Source organism: Dipodomys ordii, unplaced genomic scaffold (genome assembly GCF_000151885.1).
Source record: "Dipodomys ordii isolate 6190 unplaced genomic scaffold, Dord_2.0 Scaffold22, whole genome shotgun sequence".
NCBI lineage: Eukaryota > Metazoa > Chordata > Mammalia > Rodentia > Heteromyidae > Dipodomys > Dipodomys ordii.
Window position 1 is genome coordinate 12004662 of NW_012267238.1, and position 17884 is coordinate 12022545.

The following is a 17884-nucleotide window of genomic DNA, read 5'->3' on the forward strand; positions in this document are numbered from 1 at the left end:
CCCCCCCCCCACCGACGTTGTAAAGTTCGTTTTGGACATGACAACTAGTACTTCTCATTGTTGCTATATTTTTTTTTAAATCCTATGTGTTAGAACTGAGAAAGCTATTGCCTAGTACTTTCGAGTATTAAAGGAATTGAGTAATATATTTTACAGAGTGTAGAACAGGGAGGGATATGGGGAAGCGGAAGGCAGGCAATATGGCAATGTTCCAGGAAGAAGTGCGACATATTAACGGTTCTAAAATTCTATAGAAAACCATGCTGTTGAATACTTTTGGCACTCTAATTTCCAAAACCAGTAGCCCTGGGAACCACTGGAGAAGCACAGAATAAAAAAAAAAATGTTGTGGCTGGTATGAGACAAACTGACAAGCTTTGTTCTTCTTTTTGAAATCCAAGGCATTATTTATATACATTCAGAAGCTGTGTGTTAAAAGAGATTTTTGCACTTATCTGCATATAAAAATAGAAATACATGAATAAGAGCATGTCTCTCTCCCTCTTCCTTCCTTTTTGAAATTACTGGCTACACAAGAAAATAGTGAAAGTCCACTGAATGGCCCGGCTAATGGTTAAATTCTGAACCCTTGAGTGGCACTTGCTTGGCTGTCCTCATTCTTGTCCTCTCTGGCAGTAAGGGACTGTGGCACCATGATGAAGGACAGCGACAAGGAACAAAGATTCTTCCCCCCACCCTTCCAGGTTTTCAGTTGTCAAAAAACCTGGCTCTTTATCTTCCTTTCTAGGGGCACTAGATACAAAGAGGAAGGAGACATGTTTTAAGAGCAGTTTATGGGTATCAATAGGAGTGATACAAATCTTTATACTCTTGACACACTTCAGAGAAACCATGCACATTAGCCTTAGAGAAGGATAGCGCCATCCTTTTTCAAGGCAATTTTTCTTGATCTTGTTATGCATCTATATCCGCCCAGCCCTTTCCCTTCCCCCAAGGTAGGCTCTGGACCAGGTGTTTTGTTTACAGACAAGCACTAGAAGCACATAATGGAGAGTCCATTCTGGGCTTAAATATTGGCTCTGCTACTTGTAATATGTGAGATTTACAGCAGGCCTCTCTCAACTCAGAGCCCACATTGCCACACAATGAAAGGGGGTCATGCTGTCTCATTTTTCCTTGAATTGGGTAAGGATTAAGCCAGATTAAATTAGAAAGCTGGCACCTGATAAATAGCAGGCACATCACTGGTGCCATCATTCCTACATCATGTATGAGAAAACTTGAGCCTTCAAAGAGGGACTTGTACAAGCTCTGGAATTGGCAAGGATAAGACTGCGCATGCATGCTCTTCATAGTAATATGTTTTTGCTTGAATGAACTCACAGGTCTATGGAGGTAAATCATCACTTGAACTTGTTTCTATGATCATGATAACTGATATGTTATGAAAGTAGGGGCATGGTGATTCCTTAGATCTTGAAAATGCAGTAAGATTCTCTTAGACAGAATGGCAAGGTAGAGGAGACAGTATGTAGACTGAAGAGTGGGCCTGTGTAAAGATGAGAGAGTGAAGGGATGGTGCTCCCTGAGGTACCATCCCTAGGGCTTTTGGGGAAAGCTCCAGAGGAGTGGGGAGAAGTAGGTAAGGGCTGAATCCAGATGGTCTACCTTACCTACTGGATAATTACGAGCTACAGATATGTTTAAAATTTATGGACAGACTCAAGGGTTAAATGGCTGTACGTGAATCACACTTGAATCCTTTCCATTTTCACTTGGAAACAGAACATCCCTCCCACCAGGCGGCTCATCTAATGTTTCCATGCCAACCAATTGCTGAGGCCAGGAATAGGAGAAGTCTAAAGTGGGGGTGGGGCGTGGGTGAAGAACAGAAAACAAGGGAAAGACCACAGTTAGGGTCAAACTGGAGGTAGGCAGAAGGGAAGTAGAGGGCAGTATACTACAGATTTGGGGAGAGAGGAGGAGCAAATCTGGTCATTCACACACACACACACACACACACACACACAGAGGACATACATTTTCTCTCTTATTCTGTCTCTGTCTCTTTCTCCCTCTCTCTCTCTCTCACCCACCAAGTTTCTTTGGAGTTCATGTATTCTTTGAACATTTTCAGAGACTTTATACACTTTAAGAACTTCTAATCAGTTAATTTCTTGTTCAGTAGAAATAAAATTATGAATGTCAGAACTCTGATTCCGAAGAAAACTTAACAATATTTTTGATCTTCTTTCCCAAATTATTTAGCCCTAAACTAGGAAGCTCTATTTGGCTAAGGATTAGCAAGCTGCAGCATCAGGTTCAAGAGTGATTTTTTTTAATTGTGAGAATACCTTACGGAGGAGTTTCAATTACATGGGCAAGATAACGAGTACATTTCTTATCAAGCATTGTTCCCTCCTCTTTGTTTCCCATTCCCAGCCCTCAAGGCTGATTTTTAAATTCTCAGTCAACCACTGAGAAATGATGTTGACACTGAAAGTTAATGTAGGAGTTGGTTTAGCCTCTGGTTTTTGTTAGACTTTCATGTAAGAAGACAGACTTTTTGACTATTCTCAGCTTAAATGAGAATTGAGGAATGCACAGGAAGAGTAAGTAGATGAAGGAAGGAAGAAAAAAGAACAGAAGGAAAGAAAGGGAAATGAGGAGGAAGAGGATGAAAAGGAAAGAAGGAAGAAAGAGAAGGAAGAAAGAAGTCAAAAAGGGAAGAAGGATGGAAAAAAGTAGAGAAAGACAAAGTACTGATTCTTAACTTGGCTATGCATTTAAATCAATGTGGATTTTTTTTTTAAATCCTGGTGCAGACAATCCAATATCAGAGATTTGGCTTTAATAGGTCTAGGCTCTCCTAGAAATTCTAACATGTAGCCAAGGTTGAGAAATGCTGGGATAACATAAGAAGAGGCATGCAGTAAAACAAGGCTGGAGATTCTTATTGCCCCTTTTCAGGAGAAGAAAAGCAATGTGGATTTAATATGACAGAGGAGAGGCTGAGGAATGGCTTACTCTAACAGGGGCACTTCTCTTCATCAAAGTAGTACAATGCAAATACAGCTTCCAATAGTGAGGTAGATTTAAACATTTTTGTCCACTTCCCCACTAGATTAGGACTAACTTAAAGCAAGAATTGTCTCTGTGTGTGTGTGTGTGTGTGTGTGTGTGTGTGCGCGCGCGCACGCATGCACCTGTACCAGACCTGGGCACTGTCCTTGAGCCTGTTTTTTTTTTTTTAATTTTTACACAAGACTAGTGGTCTACTACTTGAGCCTTGGCTCCATTTCTGGCTTTTGGGTGGTTAATTGGAGATAAGAGTCTCACAGACAGGCAATGAAGCATGATTCTCAGATCTCAGCCTCGTGAATAGTTAGGATTACAGGAATGAGCCACCAGCATTCCGCTAAGACTGAATATTCTTTTTTTAATTTGTTATTTTTTACTTTTTAAATTTTTTATTATAAAGGTGATGTACAGAGGGGTTACAGTTACATAAGTAAGGTGATGAATGCTTAATCTTGAATTGTGAAACTGATATAGGAGATACCAATGATTATTTTCAAAATGAACAAAATGTTTGAGGTGAAGGTATGTAAAATGAGTGTTACAGGAACTCCATTTTTCTTAGCACATTCTAGAAATATAAGCATGAGGAAGTGAAGCTTTAATGTGTGTGTATGCAGGAAATGTGGAGGTAAGGGGACCAAAACAACTACCAACAGAAGTCCTTGAATTTCAGTAAATTTGCCAAACACTGACGGAACTGCTTTTCTGTTGAAGCAGGTGGTTTGGTAGTCCCTGAGAGCCATATTCAGACTTCTAGTGAAACCTTAATTCCTACAATCATTGAAGGGTATTTCTATATGGATCTGTATTTCAAGAAGTGGTATGTCTAATTTTGAATAAAATTGAAGTGACTTTTTCCATATTTGGATTGAAGGAATCACTGAGAACCATCACTAAATGAAATTTTCTCAGCTTAAGCTGCTTGCTTTTCAGAGTAAGTTCACTATTTTTCATGTTTTCAGGAACTTTCTATCAAGTTTTCAATTTATTAAATGTATTTTCTGTAAAATACATTATTTTACTTTTTATTATGTATATGTGACTTTTGGTGCTAAAACAACTTTCTAGGCTAAGCAGGTAGCTCAGTGATAGAAGACCTGTTTGAAAGTTTGAGAACCTAGTTTTTTCTTTTTTTAATTTAAATTTTATTGTAAAAGTGATATATAGATGTATGTCAGGCAATGAGTACATTTTCTATCAAACAGTGTCACCTCTTCCTTCATTTTTCTCCCACTTTTTCCCCTTCCCTTCCCAAGGTGTAAAGTTCATTTCCAACATAGTGTCTAGTGAGTATCACTACTGAATTGGTTCATGCTTTGTCCCACCATTCCTGTGATTCCCTTCCCCTTCCCAAATCAGATAAACTTACATACAAGACAGAGGATACAGAAGCCAAAAACAGTAACAAAAGGGAATAAACCAAAGGAAATAAAGAAAAAATAAATAACAGAAAACACTACAATTAAAAAACTCATTTTTATCCCTGTTGTCACTGTATTTGATTTTGGTACCTTGAATCTTGTATATGCATTTATATAAATTGCGGAGGGGAAGGGGAACAAGAGAATGCTGAAACAAGGTCACAGGATGACCCATTGCAACAATGAGTCTTACAAGACACTATGTTGGGAATGAACCTTACAACTTTGGGGGGGAAAGGGGAAAGTAGGGGAGGGAAGGGATAGTGGAAGAAAAACACAGGAGGGTGTAACAATGCTTGACAAGAAATGTACTCATTACCTTACTGATGTAGCTGTAACCTCTCTGTACAGCATCTTTACAAAAACACACACAAAACCCCACCTATTTCCATTTCTTGGAATTCATTTTGATAAGCATCATTTTATATGGTCCTATATACATAAGTATTGAATCATTGTGATCCTCTCCTAAGAATATCCCCCTTTGTTCTCACTGTGAGAATGCTCAGAATAATTATTTGCCTTTTACTATCCACTGGATTAACTTGTATAGGCATATTCTAGTTGTTACAAATGAGGGAAACCATTCGGTCTATGTTTCTTTGGGTCTGGCTTACCTCACTTAATATAATTTTTCCAAGTCTTTCCATTTCCTTATGAATGGAACAATGTCATTCTTTCTGATGGAAGCATAGAATACCATTGTGTATATATAGCACATTTTCTCAATCCATTCATCCACTGAGGGGCATCTGGGTTGATTTCATATCTTAGCTATGGTAAATAATGCTGCAATGAACATGGTTGTGCTGATGACTATAGTGTGGGCTGGTGTGTGGTCATTTGAGTAAATGTCCAGGAGTGGGATTGTTAGACCATAGGGAACAGAGCCTGGATTTAATCCTCAGATTAAAGGTAGAGGCCAAGGAGAAACCACCAAAAAACAATCTCATCTTTTATTCCTATAATAAATTCTATTGGGTCATAATATATTATTTTTCTATGTATAACTATACTTATTTTGCTAATATTTTAATTTGTGGTTTTATGTTTCTGAGAGATTGGACTACTAATTTTCTTTCTTATGACTTTGTTATGTTATAGCATTAAGATGATATTAACATTGTTAAATGTCTAGGATGTATTTTAACTTCTGGATATTTGTTTTAATATGATCTGGCTTACAAACATTTCTTATAAACCTTATGAATTGTGTATATATCTGTCTACCCATCCATTGATCATTTATCTATCTAGTTTGTTTATTGAGACAAAGTCTCACTATGCAACCCAGGCTGGCTCTGAACTAACAATCCTTCTATCTCTACTTCCCAAGTGATATGTACCACCATGTCTAGAAGTGAATTTTGTGTGTATATATAGGTATATATGTTTATATATGTATATATATTTTTTCTCTTGCTGATTGGAGTTTAAACTCAGGACCTTCCTTATATTTGCAAGTGCTACACCACTTGAGCAAGAGACCCAGTCCTTTTTTGCTTTATTTTTCAGATATGGTCTTTTGCTCAGGGCTAGTCTTAGACAGAAATCCCCTTACTTCTGTCCTCCTGGTTGCTAGAACTACAAGTATGGGCTACCATGATATATCCAATTTTTTAATCTTCATTATAAAAAAAGCCAATAACAAACAAAAAGAAAAGAGGCCTGTGTTGATAATGCCACAAGAAAGGAAAGAAGTGGTAGAACTAGGATTTAAATCCACTAATTTTTTATTTCAAAGCCCAGGCTTTTTGCACTGTTATGAATAGCTGGTTAAATTGGTATGCTAAAGGACCTAGGTGTTTTATTCTATGGAAGTACATTGGGCAATTGTGTCAGCTCTCACAGCCTGGCTTTATTAATGCCAGAATGTAGACTTGGAAGTACTGTGTCCGCATCCATTCACAGAGAAGGAGAACAGACAATGCCAAGGAATTTCAGGAACTTTAAGAAAAGTTATCATTTTATCAGCAGTACCTGTACAGGTTGCTCAACATAAATCTTTAGATAGGACAACTTGCCCTAGGCCTGCATTTATAGTAATTAGAAACATAGAGACCCCCATCTCCTGACGAGCTAGCAGCCCCCACAATAAGAAAGGGATAAAATCAGTCCATAGATGCCAGGGAACTGGTTTCTGGAGATTAAGAGCTACAAAATTAATGTGAGAACTGCCACTCCATGATCCGGAAACTAGATGCCCAATATCCTTTGTAAAGTATTCCATTTAGAACATGTTTTCTCATTATTTTATTCCTAGCATTAGATATTATCTAACTATTTTTCATAAAAATATGAAAAGCCTAAATCTTCATTCATAAATAAAAATAAGAGCTGGGTGCTGGTGACTTGTACCTCTAATCTTAACCCCACAGGAGGCTAAATCTAAGGGTTTGATTCAAAGCCAGCCTGGGCAGAAGAATTTGACTCATATTTCCAACTAACCATCAAAACACCAGTTCTTGCTAATTAAGATAAACTGACATGCTGAATTGAAACCCCTTTGCACAATTACTTCAAGATGATAATAAACAAATAAATATAAAATGGTTAAAAAGAAAAAATGCCAGGCATGGCTCAAGTGGTAGCTATGAGTTGAAAAGCTGAATAAGAGTGAAAGGCTCTGAGATAAATACAACACACACAAAAAAAGAAAAGAAATAATCATAGAGATGGAAATGTACTTTACCCCAGTTATGGCCATTAGCTAATGGCCATTAGCAAGAAATCTAGTAACAACAGATTCTGGCAGGGATGTGGCCAAAAGGGAATGCTACTACACTGTTGGTGGGAGTGTAAACTTGTTCAACCACTCTAGAAAGCAGTTTGGCAGTTCCTCAAAAGACTAAACATAGAGTTTTCCTATGACCCAGCAATCCCAAATGACTACAAACAAGGCCACACTAAAGCTACAGGCACAACTATGTTCATCACTGCATTCTTTACCATAGCTAAGATTCGGAACCAACCCATGTGCCCGGATGCTTCCATCAGAAAGAATGACACTGCTCAATTTGTAAGGAAATGCAAGGACTTGGAATAAAATCATATTAAGTGAAGTAAGCCAGACTCAAAGAAACATAGATCCCATGGTTTCCCTCATTTGTAATAATTAGTATAAGTCTAGGATAATCTTAGCAGATGAGCAGAAAAGCTCAATAGTTATGTACATATGACCATATAAGATGATGCTCAGAGAAATGAACTCCAAGACATGAACACGAGAGGTTTTTCTTTGTTGTTGTTGTTCTTAATGTACTACGTGATTTCTTTTTTTCTTTTGTATTTTTCCCCTATGGTTTATCCCCTGTTGTCACTGCATTTGATTTTGATACCCTGGGTATTGTATATATGTTGATATGAGTTAGGAAAGGGAAGGGGAACAACAGAATGGTGAGACAAAGGACAAAGCAATATACACAACACAATATGTTGGAAATGGTCTGTACAACTTGGGCAGGGGGGACAGATAGGGAAAGGGAAAGTGGGAGAAAAATGAGGGAGGGGGTAACAAGTTCAACAAGAAATATACTCACTACCTTACTTACATCCCTGTAACCCCTCTATACATCACTTTCACAATAAAATTAAAAAGAAAAATAAAGGTGGAAATGTGTGTGAGATAAGAGATTTGATCAGTGGTCTAGTAGACTGTAAAATATGTTTCAAAACACGATGGTAGAGACAATAATCTGGTGATATTTTAAAGAGTGCTTTTTCCTATATTCAAATTGTATGATTAAACATGAAAGCTTAAAAAATATATACACCAAACCTTAATAGAGCTATTTAAAAACAATCTTTTTTTGAAAATATAAAAATAATGACATATAAGTAAATAAATGGATAATTAAAAAGTACATTTGATGATAGAAAGTTTTATCCTTTGAAAAGTATCACGGCAAAGCATCAGTTTGCCACAGAGAATAGGTCTGAGAAAATGGTATAAAAGATAAAGTAAGTCAAGCACCAGTGATTCATGCCTGTGATCCTACTTAGGCTGAAATTCTTGGAAATGACGGTTGGAATTCAGCCCAGGTAGAAAAACATTCACAAGACCCCATTTCAGTTAGGAGCTGGGCATAGTAGCATCCCTGGTATAGGAACTACTGTGGACAATATCCAGGCACCCAACCTCATCTCAAAAATAATGAGCAAAAATCAGCACTGGAGGTGAGACTAAGCACCTGCCTAGCAAGCATGAAGCCCTGAGTCTACAACCCAAGTTCAACCAAACAAAAAGTACATAAAGAAAATCAAAAAGAGTTTTCTTTCCCAAGGAAGAAAAGAGAAAGTCATCCCAAAGAGTTTAGAATCAAAGGATTTAGAATTAAAAATTAATTTACCCATCACCATGTTTGGGCTTTTCAGCTATAAGATTACAGGTGGGAGAATTAAGGTGATAACAATATGAATTTAGAAAACTGAGAAACTTTCCTGATGCTCAGATTATGTTGTAATTTTTCTTTTGGCACTTCCTTTTATAAAATGATGGTAATCATACAATTATAATATATATTTTATTTGGCTTGTTGGTTATTTGTACAATTTTTATGAGATGAAATTAAAATACCAGTCCTGTGTTAGGTCTCTGATTTTTTTTTAATTCCAATTTTTCTGATTAGGGAAATCTGTCAATCTTAGAGACTCTACCAGTCTTAGGTGAAAGCTATACTGAAGGAAACAAATACTCAAAAGATACAGCTGATTTCCAAAGTCCTGTGAGGTACCGTCAGGTATTTTCTTGAAAATTATGGCTGAGGAAAGTGTGTGTGTGTGTGTGTGTGTGTGTGTGTGTGTGTGTGTGTGAGAGAGAGAGAGAGAGAGAGAGATAAAGTGTAAAATAAAGACAAATATGCTGCAGATGTGAGATAAATGTGAAATAATGATGCCACTTAGCTTTGGAAAGATTCATTTCAGTACAGCCAGATGACTCAAAGATGAGGATTGAAAGCCCAGAGAAAATGGGAATTTAATGTTTCTCAAGCACTAAAAGTGTTGGAAGATAGTATTCTACATGTCATAAAAACTGGCATGATTAATATAAAGTACTCTTTTAGGTAAAAGACAAAGCTTGGATCCTTGAAACTGTTCCAAATGTTCCAAATTCTGAGCTTTTCTATCAGCTGCATTACATGCTAAATAGAACACACATGCTTTGGGTTTTCAGCTAGCCATCTTATTCTGGGTGACAGCAGAGATGGCTTCACAGCACAGGGTCCCATACTTGATTTGCTTTTACTGTCAGCATATTTCTAGTTATTTAACAATGAGCCCTGCATTTTTATTTTGAACTTGAGCCTCAAAAAATATGTAGCTGGTACCTGAAGTCAGGCTATATGGTCTGCCATGTGCAGGGCATTATGGGAGACAGGCGTGTCAACTATACTCTATAATTGTGCCTCATTTGTAGAGAGCTCTCCTGGCTGTAGATTTAGAACCTGTGTGGAACTTGCTCAATTTAATCAAAGACCCACAGGTAATTCATTAAAAATGCATGTACTAGCTGGGCAAGGTTATGCATGCCTATACTTGTAATATTTTTGAGGCTAAGGAGGATAGTGAGTTCAAATCCTACATAGCCTGTTCTATGTAGTAAATTCTGGCTAGCCCAGGCATGGCAAGACCTTGTCTCAAACAAGCAAGCAAGAAAACAAACAACAGAAGCTGAAAATCAAAAGTCATGTGTTATTTTATTTGACAGTAGGCAAAATACAAGGCAAAAACTAGAATTCAATATTCAATGAGAGGGTAGACTAAGTTAAGCAATTTATACCTTTAGCAATTTATACATGTAAAAAGTGTGAGGAAAATAACACCTACTTACAGATATATTGCACCAAATTAATCTAAATACATAAAAGCTGTTCAGTAACAGACACGGCATGGCAGGTAGGGGCACAGCACAGCTTGCTTAGGTTCTAGTTCCAATTTAGCCTCTTATGTGTAAACTTGAAATGTGGCTGTTTCTTTTCTACAATAATAATAATAGTACCTGTTTTATAGGAGTTTTGTGAGAACAATTCATCTAAGGTCCTTTCAAACTGCCTAGTATACAACAGGCAATTTATGAGCTGTTTATTATCATTGCCATTATTATTACAATAACAATGAATATTCATTTTCATTATTGCTCTTACTGACATAATAAAATCAAAACTAGATTTAAAACTAAAACCTTTACAAATGTAATTCTGGTTAGTTAAATAAGGTTTAAGTGTTTTAATCTGAAAGAATTACAGGCAAGGGTGGCTTATTCATCTGATCAAGAGGGGCCAAGCTCTTTGTCAGGCTGGATGCATTTGTAAGCCATAAAGATATTTGAGCTAACAACATTCATGATATACCCTCTCAAATAATTCAGCTGTCATCACACCTTAAACTATATAAATAGACCAGATGGCAGGGTGTAGGTGGCTTAGGCCTGTAATCCTAGTTACTCAGGAGGCTGAGATTTAAGAATCGCAGAGAGGTCCTGAGACTCTTATGACCAATTAACTACAAAAATGAATAAAAACAAAAACCCAGAAGCAGAGTAGTAGCCAAGTAGTAGAGTTCTAGCCTTGAGAAAAAAAAACCCTCAAGGACAGTGCACAGGCCCTGAGTTTAAGCCCCAAGACTGGCACATACACATACATCACATGCATAAACTATATGTGTGTATGTGTATGTGTGTGTGTGTGTACATGTAGTCTAATTGTCTGTGTGTGTGTATATGTATATACTGTTTTGTGTATAGGCCAGAGCCTAGTAAGAGGTGGATGGTTATGGATCAGAAAAGGTTTTCTGAATAGGCCAACCACTGATAATCGTTATCATAAAAACTCCCAGATTCTAGAGGTTTTTTTTAAAGAGGACAGCAACAACAACAACAAAATCCATAAAATAGTCAATGGAAGGCCCACCTATGATATTTCTGTTCAATGTCCCATAGAAGTCTAAAAAATTTATTTTAAACTCGTTTTTTCTGCTTTTTTGTTTTTGTTTTCAAATCAGTAGCAGACTATGATTTTAGAACAAGGAAATTCCCCCAGATCTCAACAATTCTTCCTCCTTTCTATTTCAGGATAAAATTGGCAGCCTTGAATACCAAAGCCTTTAATTCTACAATTAGGGATGCAATTAAAAATGCAAATGACTGAAAGAATGAACATAATGCTGAAAAGTCACAAAGTATAAAGAATAAAAATCTTTTCTTCCCTAAAGAAGCATCAGTTTAGGAAGCAAATTCTATGCACATATAGGGATAGATATAGGGATAAAGGGACTTTCTCCTTAGTTTAACTTAAGTTGAACAAGCCTGCAAACCAGGTATCATTTCTATTTTACAGTTAACACAGTCAAGAGCTTGCAACTGCTAAGCTGTGAATGCTGGACTAGAAACCATGTCTGTTTCAAGAAAAGCAACAGAAAATATGAAACCAACACATTTCACCAGTGTCCATGTAGAACTAATATCCTAATTGCATTGTGGTATAGCAAGCACAGTCTTCAGTGAAGGAACCTACCTGAGTGAAGATCGAGGCTCAGCCACATTATACATGCTGTGTATTATTTCAAAGCCTTCCTCCCTTGTAGGATGGGGATTATAATTGTACCTGTAGCTACAATAGTGTTATAAGGTTTAAATGTAGTTGGGGCTCTGGCATGTAAGGTCTTGCACCACAGGTTATGTGGCCTACACTTTGCTTTATCTTCTCAGCTTCTCTGTGGTTTCCTTAGTTTGGACATTCTACTCATCTTGTTATCAACTGTTCCCTTTATCTGACCATATCATTCTACAAATCATCAGCAAGATGGATTGTGCCTGTGTGTGTGTTTGCGTGTATGTGAGTGTGTATGTGTATGTGTGTGTGTGTATTGAGAGACAAATGGTGAACAAAGGTAGTAGTGGTACTTACTAGACACTATGTTGAAAATGAATTATACAACTTGTGGGTAGGAATGGGAGGAAAAAATTGGGAGGAGAGTGAGGGAAGGGGTGACATTGTCCAAAAAGAAATGTACTCATTAACTGACTAATGTAACTGAAAAAGAAAAGCAATGTACATTACTTTTATAATAACAATACAAATTGAATTAAAAAATTAAAAATAAGGAAAAGAAAAAGCCCAGAGTCTTAGACATACTAGGCAAGCACTCTGTTACCATGATTTTATGAAAGATAATTCTGAATTTGGGATTATTTCCTATTCTGCTGCAATATTCAATAAATTTTTGAATGAATAAATGATGATGTTGTTAAGTAAGAATGTTATCAAGTGACTCTTTACTCCCATTGGTGGACTCAAGAGTCTTTTTTTCTGGTCTTCTGTGTTCTGCCACTAACCTAGATGCTTTTCCTTTCCTTTATCAAAGGAATGGATGGAATCGAGCCATTTGAATTTCTGAGTAAGTTCGGTTTCTGTTCCTTCACCTCAGCAGACATGAAGAAACATACAGGTCTCTAGGCATCCACACACAGTGACACCAAAGGAGGATACTCCTAAGAGAGGAACACAAAGGCACAATGCCTGTGTGTATCTGAATATATAAAATGATATTTATCTAAATGAATTCCAGGAAATAGAAACAAGAGGTTTTTCTCCTTGTTGCTGTTTTTGTTTTCTCTTCCTTTGTCTCATTTTTTCACTTAACTGTCTTTGGGAGGGTAAGGGGGTTGCAGAAATGGAGGAACAAAGGGTGAACAAATACGTCAGTGGTGGTCACTAGACACTATGTTGAAAATCAACTCTACAATTTGCGGGTGGGGATGGAAGGGAAAAACTGGGAGAGAGAAAGGGAAGGGGTGACATTGTTCAAAACGAGATATACTCTTTACCTGACTTATATAACTGTAACCCCTCTGTATATCATCTTTATAATAACAATAAAAGATGCATAAAAGAGAAAAAGATTAAGATTGGAGGGGTAAAAGGAGGAGAATAATGGAAGAAGTGATACTGATTAAGGAGTACTGTACTCATAACTTGACTTACAGAATTGTAATAATAATGATTTAAAATAATAATTTAAGAAATATTATTAAAAAAAAGAAGCAACCCTACTAGAAGCAGGAGAAGCCTTGCTCACGTTGACCAGATTCAGTGGGGGAGAACATAGTTTAGAGGATGAGTGGACTAGAAGGACATGTAACATATTTCAGCAGCTCAGGTGACTCAATGCATGTCCATTTGATGAACTGATGATGTACTTGTGAAACATTTTTAAAGTTATGTATTCACATTTTAATACTTTACTTCTTTTTAAGGTGCTGGGAATAGAATACAGGGCCACATACAGACTGGGAAAGTACTCTACCACTGAGCCTTCCCCAGCCTTTTCAAAAATTATACACTATAGATTTCAAGTCACAGCGAATATCAAATTCTATAGCTCATCAAACTAAACATATCCAAGTTATTTTCATAGAACATCTACATAAAGTGAAAAATCCCTTCATAGCAGTACAAAAGTGTTTTAAGCACCTCACACAAAATATTAAAAGAAGGAAAACAATTACAGCTAGTGGGAGAATAGAGCGAGTTGCCTTCAGTTCAAAACACTGCTTGACTCAGTGCAGATTACCTTTTCTTCCCTTCAAGAATTCATGCAAACAAACGCTACCACATAGGAGGAATTTCTAGCAGGGGAATGCAGCCAGCTTCTGAAAAATTTTCACAAGATGTACATTTCCAACATGGCCCAGACCCAGAGCTGAGAGGCAGGCAAGGAGAGAAAGAGGCAGAGGGAGAGGGAGACACAGAAACAGAGAGAAGAGAACTTGTATGTTTGGAATATGGAGGGAGGGAGAGAAAGCAAAAGAGGGAGTAAGGAAGAGAGGAAAGAAAGAGGAAGGGAGAGTATAAGAGGTAGAGGGGGGGAGAGAGTTAAAAGAGAGGAAAGATGTAAAAAGGGATAGAGGGCAAAGGAAATGGGGAGGGAGAGGGAGAGAGAGACACCCCAGTGGGAAAGAAAGAGTAGTTTTGCAGTTGCAGTCAAATATTGTACTAAGTCAGATAAACTGTCATAGAAGAAAAAGGCTGCTTCTGACTTAGGTTTTGGCTTTGTGTAAAAATATCACTAATAACCCAAGAAAGCCCATATGTCCTGTAGCATATTATATCCTGTTTGGCAAAGCCCTCAAGAGATTTCTGTTTGAATTTTTCTTCTGTTATCCTATCTCTTAACCCAAAGTTTCCAACGTGGCACTGACAGAAGCAGCTGGGGGAATCACAGCTACAGATCCATTCCCAGAGGTGGAATGATTTACTCGAAGCGTTGAAATCTAACCCTGCTATACACAGCTGTGGGATCCCAAGCAAATATGCTCTCTCCTGCAGCCTCAGTTTCCTCTTCTATAAATTACACAGTGGACTTAGTGCTAGCTAAATGTCCCTCAAGACCTTGAGTTACAGATGGCTAAAGAGAAATGAAGGTGGCAATACTCCTAGACATCATTTTCAGATTTAAAAGACATGCTCATCATCTTATATTTATAGATTAAGACAAACTCTGCTACAAATTTATTTTGAGTGAGCATGTAGTTGACTTTCTAAAATAATCACAAACCAGCTGGCACTGGTCCTATTCCACTGTTTTGGATAAAGTGAGCCACTCTACAAAAAACCCAGAGCCAAAGTGGTATTACAAAATAAAATGAGACAAAGATGGAAACCAATAGAATTCTTTCTGGTAAGGTAACTTAAGGCTTTCTGAGTCATTTCATTTTCTCACTTCTTTCCTTGTTCTATGTTATCACACTGCTTGAGAAGGAGCACTGTAGATTCGTCCTTTCTGAGCTTACAGTATGCATAACCTGTCTTCCTTCCAATTGTATGTCTTGTAGAGTTATTTAGATGCTGACATCAGTTTTCTAGATGCTATATCTTAGCAAATGAACATTTGAAAAACCAGGTAACATTTGTTTATTGTAGGACTTTGACGAATTTTGAATGTATATTTGAATCTCCTTTAAAAAATCTCCTTTTAATACAGTCTCCAGATAACAATGTAAGTCTTCCTCTCTTCTTGTTATACTTTTATTTGCTGTTTTGTGCATAAATATTTGATTCTAATTAGTACATGTGTGTATCTTACATAATATTTTAGTCTTGAATTTATTTTCAAATACATGTGTGTATCTTACATAATATTTTAGTCTTGAATTTATTTTTCCCAATATTCTGCAACTTAATTAAAAGCTATTATCATTGTATTTCCATTGAATTTCTTCTAGTACTTAACAATATTTTAATACATTCTATTGTTAATAAGCTATGCCACTGCATAATGTTTCCTCCTAGTTTCATTCAATAAAACCATTTCAATTGTATTAACTGATTTGTCTCTATCACATTAGCCCAATAGGCTTATCACTATTTGCTACCGAAAAGCAAAACATTTCAAGAATTAAAAGTATTTTGTGTGTGTGTGTGTCATGAATACCATCAATACAATAAAAGTAAGGAGAACAGAAAGAGTCATCAGATTTGTCATGTCACTACAAGAAATGTTCTAGGTTGAGTCCCTATAGAGAATCTTTCATAGATGACAATGAAGTATATCCAAGTAACTCTGAAATGCAATTAGCCAAGTCTGGAAGATTAGTGGTCTATTTTCTTTTTCAAGATTTTTAAGATACTGAAATTCACTCAAAAAGGAATCCTACATTTGTCAGAGATACCAATAGATGAAAGCCCTGGAGTGCTGCCTTCTGGAACCCTGCCCCCTTCTTGGCCCTAGCATTCCTTCCTATACACAGGAACAATAATCTTATAGCTCAGTGGAGCTAAGGACAAGCTTAACTCAAGTACATCACTGGGTACCTATAACATGACTTCCTAGAAGAAAAAGGAAGTGAGATTTTAGGAGAGAAGGATGAGCTCTCAGTGAGATGTAGATGGAATTTGGAGCCACAACAGGAAGTGGAGAATCCAAAGGATTCCTCCAAACAGCATGTACATATATTTAACCACTAGATGGGCAACCACTTTCTCCCTGTTAGCACCAGTTTTCTATCTCCACTGATAACAGTTGGAAGCAATGTAGGACGCGGGTGCTAGGAAAATCTGCATGTTACAGTTCAATGTGATAGATCTCACTCAAGAGGTAACTACAGGGACCAAAGAACAGGAACAGGGATTTTCTTTTTAAACATTTTTCAAGTCAGTCATTTTGTTTTCTAGCAAATGAAGGAGAAACATTAATTTATAGGCAAGGGAGTAATGAACTTTTATGATCTGAGAAATGATTGACAATGAGATCCCATAGAAGAAAGTCTTTCCACTCAAACTCAGAAGAAAATAAAAACCCACCATAATTCTTGAGAAGAATAATGCTGATTTTACATCACTAGGCCAAAATTAACATAGTCAACATCAAGCAAATTAGGAACTGTCCAGGGTTTTGGTCCATGTGTTCCAAGATTGATTAGAAATGGAGATGATTTCTTCTCATTAGCTTTACTGAAAACTATGCTAAGAACATTATCTTACATTCTGTTAAAGAATGATGCGTGCTTGTATTCCCCAAACCCAGGCTGAGGCAGGAGAATAAAAAATTCAAGGCCATCTTACTGGGCTACATAGTGAAACTGTTGCAAACAAACAATAAAACAAAACTTAACAAAAGCAGGCAAATTTAAAGTAATTTAAACCTAATAAAATTTTTTAATTCTTCAAAACGGTTCAGCAGAATGTCTTTCAGTAGCATACTGATGAGCAGAAACCAATTAAGACATCATGTTCCATAAGTTACAGCCTTTCTTTGCCCAAACCAGATTTCCCTTGTCTACCTGACATAGAGTGAACGCTTCTGATTGGTTCGCAGGGACCCGGAACCGGAACTCATGCTGTGGTTCATCATCTGCTCTCGTAGGTCATGGATTTTAGCCTCAAATCGAGCGTAATCTGGAAATAAAAACAAAGATGGCGAGTTTAGTCGTATGCCTCCAGAGAATTAGGAGGTCAAGCCAGTTAGTTTCCCTCTGGTTGGCGTCTTCACCAGACACCAGGGAGGAAGCTCAATTTTAGCTGAGTACATACTTATTATCTTCAATTCACAGACTTTCAGCAGAGAAAAAGGACAAGTCAGTTCCTCCTCATAAATTACTGAGAACACACAGGTCCATCAGTCCATGGTGGAAGACTACAGAGGGGGCAACATGGAAAGGGAAGGAAGAGGTTGTGTTATAAACAGTATATACAGTATCTTCCTGCTGGTGGGAGTTAGCTCTCTTTTGCCTGCAGTCATTGATATAGATATCTGCATGTGACACAGACACAGACAGACAGACAGATACAATCTCACACATGATCACACACACACACACACACACACACAAATACAAGTAAAAAGAAAATCCGAGTTAAGATTGACAGATGTGTGGCAGGGTCAATATCTTGATTATGATACTGTTCTGTAATTTTGAAAAAATA

General features: G+C 37.1%; 1 protein-coding gene across 7 annotated transcripts in view; it reads right to left on the reverse strand.

Annotated features, from left to right (window-relative positions):
* Positions 1-17884, reverse strand: part of Dlg2 (discs, large homolog 2 (Drosophila)) — a 1447312-nt gene that overhangs the window by 139564 nt on the left and 1289864 nt on the right. For all 7 annotated transcript variants that reach the window (XM_013013991.1, XM_013013986.1, XM_013013988.1 and 4 more), the window contains one exon: positions 17242-17356. In XM_013013991.1, coding sequence (XP_012869445.1) covers positions 17242-17356 — 115 coding nt within the window. The remainder of the gene's footprint in view (positions 1-17241; positions 17357-17884) is intronic.